The 10,511-nt window shown below is 55.9% G+C and overlaps 1 protein-coding gene across 1 annotated transcript in view; it reads right to left on the reverse strand.

Moving 5' to 3' along the window:
* The window catches only part of ZNF385C (zinc finger protein 385C), a 52,242-nt gene extending 42,344 nt beyond the window's left edge, over positions 1–9,898 (reverse strand). The window contains exon 1 of the mRNA XM_009327024.1: positions 9,855–9,898. Coding sequence (XP_009325299.1) covers positions 9,855–9,870 — 16 coding nt within the window. The 5' untranslated portion in view covers positions 9,871–9,898. The remainder of the gene's footprint in view (positions 1–9,854) is intronic.
* Between the last annotated feature and the right edge of the window lie 613 nt (positions 9,899–10,511).

Raw genomic sequence — 10,511 nt, forward strand, 5'->3', positions numbered from 1 at the left:
CAAGCTGAGACACGCTCATGGTTAGCTGTCACACTTACCATTTTTTCCTCACTTAAAATAAATCCCAGGCTTTCCTCTTCCAAGTCTGCTGAGCTGATGCTACATGGGAAACTGAAATGCTCCATGACGGCATGTTCCCTGTTGCTCTTAATCCACTTCTAATTAAGATCACGTGTGATGCATGCCTGAGCTAAGTGGCCATAAAATACTATTGTTGCAACTTGACAGCAAACCAAATGGAAGAAAATTACAGCAAAATCCAAGGTTAAGGATAACTGGCTCACAAAATACAGTGCTTAAAGATAACATGAGGCAATTTCCTCCCAATTTTGGGAAAAATCGCCAGTGGCATCCTCTGAACACAGCACAGCTCAGCCTCTGCCTCCCCGGCTCTGCTGGCAACACATGTCAGCAGCGCCCCGTGCAAAGCATAGCCCTGCCCGACTGCTGCTGCTCCCCTTACCGCCCCGATTACCACAGCCCCACTGCAACCCCACATCCACAGCACAGCACCCACGCACGGTCCCACAGGGCACAAACCAAATCCCCTTAGAAGGCTCAGCCAAGGCCCAGAGCCCCAGGGCACCCCAAGCTGTGATTTAGGCTGATGGCTTCCCCCAAGCCCCTTCCCAGCAGCTCATCCCAGCCCATCCCTGGCATCAGTCGTTCCCGCAGAGGAGTGAGCCAGACACATGGGAACCCTGCGCTGGCTGCTGCGCCTGCTCGGGGCTCAAAGGACTAAACCCCTTCAACCCAGCTGCGAGAAATGATCACAGCCTTTTGGTAAGGGTGATTTTAAGAGAAAGAAAGTAGGGAGGGTGAAAGCACATTATCAGAGGAGGATCAGCTGCGCAGCGGAGCACAGGACCAAGTGTTCGAATCAAAGCTCTCTGCTCCTCCTGCGATGCCCCATCCTCAGCAGATGGATACAGTCCACACCGTCCCCCTGAGAAGCGCCTTGTGAAGGTCAGAGCCACTTCACACTCAGAAGACAATTTGGGGGCTGGCATGGGACCAAGAGTCAGTCTCTAATATTTGTGCGCAACTGGCAGTCGCTGCCGAGGACTCCCCTTCAAAATGACCCTGTCCATCCCGCCACCCATTCCCCAACCCCGATGTTTGCACCCTCCTCACCCTCTGCAGTGACACCTCTCGCCCTCTTGGACACAGGTCCAGTGCCCGTGAGACCCCCCTGGTTTCCCCTCAATGCATTGAGAAACTGCAGCTTGCTCCACTCCCCTCCCAAAGGCCCCTGTGGTCGCTGACCCCCCCACAGCCCGGGTGCTGGGCTGCCAGCCTGCCCAAAAGTTATACTTGATATATATTATCTTAGTTTTTTATCTTTTGGCTTGGTCTCTTTTTTTTTCAAGGCAGAACCCTCCCATGGATGCAGCCAGAGCATCCACCCCGGTCCCCCGAGCCCCCACCGCAGGGGGGGCTCCGACATCTTCCTCACTCTGAGCATCACACAACAGCCTGCGCCAGGCTGTGCTTGCACAAGCAAAGCCCGGTAGCTTCTCTGCATCATTTTCTGGCTGAGAGTTTAAATTTTAAGGATCTTTTTAGAATAAGTGTGTCAGGGAAAAAAATCCCTGAAGCCTCTGGCCAGAAATCAGGGCGCAGAGCAGAGGGGTAGTGCCCTGACGGGGAAGGCACTGCATCAAGAAAATCCTTTTAGCAGAAGTTAACAGCTAATCAATTTATTTTTTATTTCAAGTTACCGACTCAATAAAATCAGAGATTAATTATGATACAGTTATTAATCCACAATAAGCTGAATAGCTGGGCTTTTCAGAGGGAGTGCAAATTAACGGGGTATTTTCAGGGGCTTTAAAAAGGGAGCAGTTTTCTCGAGATTAATGGGCTGGCACAAGGCTGATGTGCCAAGAGGAGGGTTTGGGCTCACATGGCACCTCTCACGCAGAGCCCATGGGCCCTTCCCCCCCCCCGAAATGGCTTTTTCAGTATAGTGGAACAGAGATTTTTCTGCCAATTCCCAGTGACGGGGGTAAATCTCTTCCCTTCTCGCCCCTTGGCAGCTGGGCTGGGGCAGGGCTGCTGCTCCCCCCAAGCTTTGCACAGCACCCAACCCCAGCAGGGCTCACTGCCACCAGGAGCCTCAAGGGACGTCCCCATGCCCCAACGGGGAAGGGAGAAGCCTGGGAATAAGCAGAGGGAAGGAAAATGTACAATTACACAACTGCACTTCTTCAAATGACACCTAATCCCAACAAACATCTTTAAGACGTGAAAAACCATTAAATTTCCCCCGCTGAGATTCCAGGTTATTCAAATCTGATCTGAAAAGCTATTTTTAATCATCTTTGCTCGCAGCTGAAGGGAGCAGCCGAGGCCAACGGAGCAGGAGGACTCCGTATGCTTGTCCTTCACTAAATTTACAGAAGCTTAAAATATGAACCGTGCTACTGTTTGGCCACGAGGTTATTGATCAACACACGGGTGGATGCAGCGTCTGCCACAGTTGAATATTAAAGACCCTTTAACACATGGGGTGGGCACAGATCTGCTGTTGTGAAGTTCAGGAGAGCCTCATGCGCTGCATCGACATCCCCAGGAGGTATGAGCTCAGCTCCCAGCTGGGGTCGAGTGGGAGCACTCCCCAACCCGGCCCCTGCCAGCCCTGCGCCTGCCCTTCCCCACTCACCTGCCGCTCCTTTACGTTCCCAACTGGTCTCCCCCCCCCCAATATCTATAACTAATCCTGTCAGCCAATGTTACGCTCAGGGGCCCCCTCGGCCATGCCAGGCGAGGGAGTGCTGCAAACGTGGCTCCCGGGCCAGCTGGACCCTTTGCTTTCCCTGCCAAATTTCTCCAAAAAGTCCCCAAAGCAGGAAAGCAGTAAACCACTGCAGTAATTAAGGAGGGAGCCAGAAAAGCCGACTTTCCCCCCTGCAGCATCACTAGTGCAGCTCCTGCCAGGCTGCTGAGGCTGGTCACGGACGGGGGCTCCTGGCGAGGGCTGACAAAGCACGGCTGGAGGAGCCGGGCACCTTTCCACCACACCTGCCCCAGCTTTGAGGGTGTCCTGGTCCTGGCCCAGCCAGCAATGTGGCCATTGCACCCCGATTAGTCCCCAGTTAGATTCTAATCCTGCATGTTTGCGTATTGTTTAAATCACTACATTGGATTTTATTGCAGACAAAACGCCACTGAGCATCGCCCTGTTTATTAAAGACAATTAAAGGATTCCATGCATAACATGAAATTGAAAAAAATTAGATTGGTACCCATTTTCTTGGTAATTAACAGCTGAAGAGCTCCAACAGCAGAGAGCAGCAGGGGAAAGGCAGGAGGAAATACTCCCTGCAGCTGACCTCCGAGATGCCGGGTGCCGTAGCACACAGAGCAGGATCACGGAGCAGGATCACGCACTGGCCAGACCGTTCATGGTCAGACCTGCCAGCTCCCCTCCCTCCGCTGCTCTCCACGCCAGGGCACTGCTTTCCCAAACGATGCTCCAGGTGGTTTTCAGGACTTGTCTATCAGCAGGGTTATCCCAGCCCAGCAGAGAGCACGACCGTGAACCAGTACTCCTCGGTCAGTGCAACAGGCTGTGGGGACCCTCCCTTTGCTGGCTGAGGACAGCTTGCCCAGGCCAGCAACAGCCTGGGTGATGTCCAGGGACGCCAGGCTTTGTTCAGTGGTGCAGCACCCCAGGACCCTTCCGGGGTCTCCCACGCTTTAACACCACAGCCCGTTGCTTCTGTCCGTATAAACCAGCCTTCACGCACCACAACCTGCGGCCCCGGGTCCGCACCACAGGCTGCAACGGAGGAGCTGTTCGAGTGGGTTCCCCCCCCAGCACCCAGAAGCAGCTCCGCCTGCTGCCAAAATCAGGAGGTTCGGCTGGCACCCCCTGTGCAACACAAGATAACTCCCACTGGCAGCCGCCAGCCCTTCCCCGGCTCCCAGAGCGACACAGGCTCCCATGGGGTCCCCATGTCCCCTCCCAGGGGCCCGTCCCCTCTGCTGCAGGCCCAGCGATGCTGAAGCTGTCACACCAATTTCCCTGCTCATCTCAAACCTTTCTGCTCTGCAAATGTGCGCAGACAGACATTACAGCAGCTAATTGGGGAAAACAGCATCTTCCCCTTTGCAAGGAGCCGTTATTTCCGTGCAGTGCTGCCAAGCGGGTGGGGACGGCAGTGCAGGGAACTCCAGCGCGAGCGCGTGGGGACGCCACCGGGCAGCCACAGAGAGGGTATGGGTATGTAACGCCACGGGGGCATGTGGAGCAGAGGAAGAGCTTGCGAGATGGATTGGCACTGGCGCACAGCTGGCTCCGGGTGTTTTGGCCCAACCCTGTCCACCCGGCCTCGGCGCTGGATTTGGGAGAGCAGCCCACCAGCCCCCAGGGCCAGGAAAGGCGGTTTGAGGTGGTTTCAGAGCTTGCACGCACCCTCCTGGCGCAAGGGACGCCTGGGCAGGGTGTCCTTCCCGCTGCCCCCAGCACCCACTGCCCCCGGCCAAGGGCGGGGTACGAGCTGCTGTCAGCTCAGATCTGCCCGGGAAGCTGGGAGACTCCTGCTACGAAGGAGAGTGCTTTCCCCGCCGCATTTCAGTGAGATGCGAGCTGACAGGGCCCGGGGACGCCAGCTCCGGCAGCAGGGGAGCACGAGCTGCTCTTTACATCCCGTGACTTTTTTGGGACACGGGTGGAAGGGCCTTTTTTGGGAGCAGTGGACAGCAAGGGAGTGAATTCCTGAAATGCTCCAGCTTAGTCCATCCTGCGATGGGCAGCCCCTGAGATTATCCAGGAGGAAAAAGGGAAGGCAGCAACCCTTGTCCCCCATCCCCTGCCCTCACCCAGCAATTTGCACTGGCACAAAAGCAGTGCTGGAGGCTGTGCCGGCAGCCACCACTCCCTGTTTTGGGGGGAGGCACAGCTCTTTCTGCTTGTTCAGCACCAGAACGAGGGGGTCCAGCTCCTGGTTGCGGGAGCATGAGGACACCAAGAGCAAACTGAGATGACTCGGGCACCCTTGAAAATCACAGGCAGTAATTAAATCACTCTTGACCCAGTTGGATTTGAACTGGCATCTGCAACATGAAAACATCTTTCATCTGTGGACATCCTGTATCTAATTGCTGCTGCACTGCAATTCAACACGAGACAACAGAAATCTATGATTTGCCTTGCAAGAAAATGCCTAATGAACAATAATTTGTTTTTAAGTTGGGGGTCTTTCTGGCACAAAGCTATTAAATTGTAATGATACCGATTATCGCATCTATTTGCCAGCTAAGCTCCTCCACAGCTTTGCTCCATGAAATGCAAGCGATTACAGCCTTTACAGAAATAACTGATCAGAGAAGCCAGAGGGGAAACGGGGAAGATGGAGCAGCATCTGTGAAAGCTGCCTTTGATGTAGCTGTAGATGTCAGTGCGAGACAGAGATTCCAGCTCAGAGGAATATCCCATCTTTGTCTAACTCAATTATTTCATTTAATCTATTGTCTTTAAAAAGCACCCCCTCTCCTCCCAAGGCTCGCCCAGTGCTGACACGTTATCAGAGACCCATGTTAGCCTGCCCTCTCCGTGGGTTGTGCTGGGCTGAGGCCACTGCTGGAGCAAGCAGCTTGGCCAGGACCTGCCCGAGCAAGGGCTGGGCGCACACCGGGCTGCCCGAGAAGGGGCGACTGCTCCCGTGACTGCAGGCAGGTGCGTTTTCCTCAGCACCGAAAGGTGCTGGTTCAGCTGCTGAAGGGCTCCAAGAAGAGCGTGATGGGGCAGGGCAGAGCCCCCCCTGCACTGGGCTTAGCCCAAGCAACCATCACCTCTGCCCAGCCCTGCCTGCACCCTTCTGCCCGCACGCTGCAGGCCAGGCAGGAGCACAGACCAGGAGCTTTTCCAGTGCTTGTCCTTAGCTCAGTTGGGCAAGGCAGAAAGGGCTGGTCCCCTCTTCTCGGCAGCGGTGGGCGGTTGGGTTTGGGGGGGGAAGTCAGCCCCTCTCCCAGCACAGTGGACGCAGGGCCAGGTGGCACCGAGCACCCGCAGTGCCAGCAGCACGCTCGGCGACCGGCGTGAAGGGGACACGGGCATCGCATCAGCCGGTTCCCAGCCCTAATTTGTCATTCGCGGCCACGTGCCCTCCCGTGCTCATGCCTCAGGAGGCTGGGAAAGGTTCCCAGTGACAAAGCTGGAAATGACATTTTTGAACAAAAGTGTGGGGGAGAAGGTCGTCTCTGGATGCGTGGAGCAGGCTGCGGCGGGAGCAGCGTCCTGCACGGGTGCCGCTCTCCACTGCCGCTGGGGGGGCAGGAGGGATGGGGAGGTGAGGTGAGCAGATGCCGCCTGCAATTTCCCCACATAAGCAAATTGCAGCCCTGTGCAAGCAGAAGCCGACTTCAGCTTAAATGCCAGAGCAAAGTGTGTGCGAGGCTGACAGCACAGCAAAGCCCTGAGGGCTGCGACTGTCTGCTGGAGCCCTGGATGCTGGCGGAGGTCAGGGACGATGCAGAAGTACAAAGAGCATACTTGCATGCTCTGAGATTCTTTGGCTCGGTAGGAAACACATCCCTGGACAGTCTCCCATTGAGCCACAACCGGGTCCAGGGGGAGAATCTGGAAGCTGCAGGCTGGAATTTATGAGCCCTGCTCCCATTAAAATAGCAGGCGATATTTCCATCTGTCAGTAAAGGATGATAAACAGACTAGCTCCTTTGCATATCCCAGACCTTGCTCAAGCAAAACCACCACCAGGGAGGGCAGGATTTGATATACAGATGACCATTGCCACGCTAGGAATTTACGGCTCCAGCCTGCCCGGTCTTTAGCAAGAGCAGGTATTTATACAGGCTGCTCCCCAGGCTGCTCCCAAGGCACCGCAGCCAGGGCCCTGGCACCAACCACAGCACCCAGCTACCCACCCTCTTAGTTTGCTGGGGATGAGCACCCTCCTGACCCGGCTGTAAGCCAGGTCCCGTCAGCACTTTTCTGCCTTTGAGGAAATTCGGTGTTCATGGAAAGTGCTGGAGTTCGTACCCAGGACCCTCCCAAACGCAGCAGATGTGCAAGCCACCAACAAGCACAGCAGTGAAGGCACCGAGCGCGGCCACCCTGGTGCCCAAAGAGCATCGCATGTTGTGCACGCGTGGGACACTGCTGTGATCACCCTTCCAACTAAACAGGGTTGGGGGGGCCACCAGGCACAGCAGGTTTTACCACCCTGCAACCCGCTGCTGCTTTGCTGTTTGCAAAAGCATTGCAGATTTGTTTGCCAACCCTTCAGATGTTATTAAACAAACATTTCCTGACAAAACTGGGACTGGACTCCAACCCCTCACTGCTCTTCAGCAGAGCAGCTCCTTGGGGGACAGCACACCGTGGGCCGCAGAAGGGCAGCTGGGGCACAGGGTGCCTGGGAGCAAGGGGCCGGCACCGAACACACCGTTTTACAGGATTCCAGCACATTCCTGCCTTTTCCCCATCCCCTCAACTTCTCGTCATGCTCACACCAGATAAAGGCATCAATTAGCTACAAAGTGCTTCGGAGACCTCAGCTCATTAATCCAACTTTAATCAGTCTGTAAGGAAAGGAGGGCAGTTACCGAGTCGGACGCTCCCTGCAGTTTGAAGAGGGCTGCACCCAGACCCCCCATGACCACTGCTCCCTGAAGAGCAGCCAGTGAAACCCTCCTCGAACGGCAGCAGGGTGCCAGGGGAAGCGCTGGCCCCAGCCCCAGGCTGGGGCCCCCAGGCTCTGGGCACTGCCCTGGGCACAGGTGTCGGCACCGGCCCCAGGAAGAACAAATTCCCTTGGTTTGCTGCTTAATACCACGCAAACCCTCGCAGCCGAAAGGCTCGGGCAGAGCTGGTCAATCGTTGTTGCAGGGTGACATTTGTGGGCACGTTTCCCTGCTTTTACGCAGGAGAAACTCTGCAGCAGTCAGCTGTACGGGCCCAGGTCAGGTAAACGCCAACAGATCGCAGAGGGGGCAAACCAGTCCTTTTGCCCTCGCACGAGCCCCTGCCCGGCAGCGCAGCACCCGCCGTGCGCCAGCACCCGCCGTGCGCCAGCACCCCTGCCACGGCCGACGGGCGAGGGGCCGGGACTACCCGCCCCCCCACAGAGCCCCCGGGGGTAAGCGCCAGCCCTTCTCGTACACTTAGAAAGTGCCCCCAGAGAATTAACAAGAGGGGCTTAGAGAAGACTACCCTCACCAGGGTGACATTCGGGGAAAAAACAGGCAGGAAGCCAGAGACTTGGTTAGTCAGGCTTAGCGTGACAGGGATCACCTCGTTGCTCTTTAGCGGAGGCTTTGTCCAGCCACCAGAGAATGTACTCCTTCCTTGTGCTGCAGCCTGACAAGTCGTTAATATGCAGCTCTGCACCTCATGGAGTCACTAACAACATCGAGTGGACGTCGAGCCTGCCTGGAGGGACGATGCTGGGCTGCTCTCTTGCCAGCCGTAACACAACAGAGGTGTTCCATAATAATTAGACGACGAACAGGAGCTCCACTCTCCACAAAGAGAAACCATCCCCATCTCACAGCAGCCTTGGATCACTACGTCCCCAGCATCACATTGCATGGATGACCAGCAAGTAAAACAGGCCACTGAGCATGTCACCCCTGGGAGTTCAGACACAGGTGATTAGGGGCATCCCACAAAAGACACCTTTGGCTCCAATACTGCAGTGCCCGAGGTCCCATGGATTCAGCCCATCACCTAAACACTTGGTGAAACAAAACCACGGACCTTAAAAAAGCTCCTGTCAAGGGCAAGCACGGAGCTGTCTTGGCTGCCACTTCTGCTAAGTGGCTTTTGTGAAAAACATCAGTCTCTAAATGGAAAACAAAACCTGCCCTTGTTGCAGTGCTGGTGCTTTCCTTCTCACTGGAACAGATCGACCCTGTTAGACACATCGACCCCAGATGGCTCAGCTTGTCTGGTTTGTTGTAGCGCCCATCAAGCGTTGGTGTCGCAGCAGACGATATCCCAGCACTTGCTGGGACCCCAGTGAACTAATGGCAGGTAGCAGCTGCCCTTGGACAAGGGACTCAGGCCAGCGACCTCCCCTGTGCAAACACACCACGGGAGCCCTCCCTGGGCAGCAAGAAAGAAGCACAATCCCCCACCACAAGCCAGCACTACGGGACAATTTGCCAAAGACGTTACATGTCAAAGGGCCAGTGGGATCCAAGGCAGCTACATACTGCCAGAGTATCTGAGCACAGGGCACAGCAGGTTAACAGGGGTTGCCAGTGCAGAGCACCCCAACAGAAAAATGCAGGTGAAGTTTCAGAAGATCATAGTTTCCAACAAAACCTCCAACCATATTTGAAAATGTCACTTGAGAGCTTTTGAGTGGTCCGCCCTTAACCCTCAGCACCAAAATCTAAGCAGCATTTTGAGTCAACAGCAGCCAAACTCGGCACAGCTACAGAAGACGTGCACGGCAGGAGGCTAGAGGGGCAGGGTCAAGATGGCACCTGGAAAGTAGGTAGCCAGTAACCCAGAAGCCGACAGCCACTCCACCCTTGGATGCGCTCATCCCATCTGCAAAAGTCATCTACGGAAACCCAAGAAGATGTTCATGAAGACAGAGTACCAGCAACTGCACTTGCACATTGACAGGACCCACACGTGTCCATCCATCCGGCGCAGCACCGTGGGCTCTCAGGCCCCAAAACCACTTGAGGACCGGCAGTGACAGTGGGGTGGGGAAGCTCCCAGAGTTCAGGCAGACCAGCAAGTGACAGACGCTGAGGACACAACACAGTGTTCCCAAACATCCCACGAATCCAGCGCACCAAGCCCAGCGGAGCAGCTGTCCCAGAGCAAGGGCAGCCTTTGGGCAACCTCAGCCTGATGGATGGGCTCCTACCTTGGGCTGCCGGCATCTTCCCCTTGTTGAGCTGCTTGAGGCGCTTCTGGTGGGACTTGCCGTTGTAGTGGATCTGCGCCTGCGCGGCCGAGTTGAGCTGGATGTTGCAGACCTCGCAGAGCGTGAACGACTGGTGCTTCTTCTCCCGCTTCATGCGCTGCTCGGGCTGGCTCGGCGGGTGGCCGCCTCCACCAGCCGCACCCCATTCTCGGGGTTGTGGGATGGGCTCAGGGGTCGCTTCATGCCTGCGGGAGGAAGGACAGACCCACTGTGAGGACAGAGGGACCAGAACAGGGGGCCAGGTGAGGCAGGAAAACCCAGCACAGGTCCCACGCCTGTGGGGTGCCCAGGCTGCCGGGATCTGGGGGGACTCCCCAGGCAAGAGCAACAGCGTTTGCGTCTCTGCAAGGAGTTGCATTAGGCAAGAAGACATGAGCAGCAGCATTCCTAGGAGGTTAGTGCTGAGGCAAGAGCCAGCGTTTGCGTCTCTGCAAGGAGTTGCATTAGGCAAGAAGACATGAGCAGCAGCATTCCTAGGAGGTTAGTGCTGGAGCAGGGAATAACCCACTTCTTCCAAGATTCTAGCACCGGACAACACTCCTCACATTAGTTAAAGTCTTTCTGTTCACTCCTGGACAGCACCGTACGTTGGCCCAA

The sequence above is a fragment of the Pygoscelis adeliae genome, unplaced genomic scaffold (assembly GCF_000699105.1).
Source record: "Pygoscelis adeliae isolate BGI_AS28 unplaced genomic scaffold, ASM69910v1 Scaffold917, whole genome shotgun sequence".
Lineage (NCBI taxonomy): Eukaryota > Metazoa > Chordata > Aves > Sphenisciformes > Spheniscidae > Pygoscelis > Pygoscelis adeliae.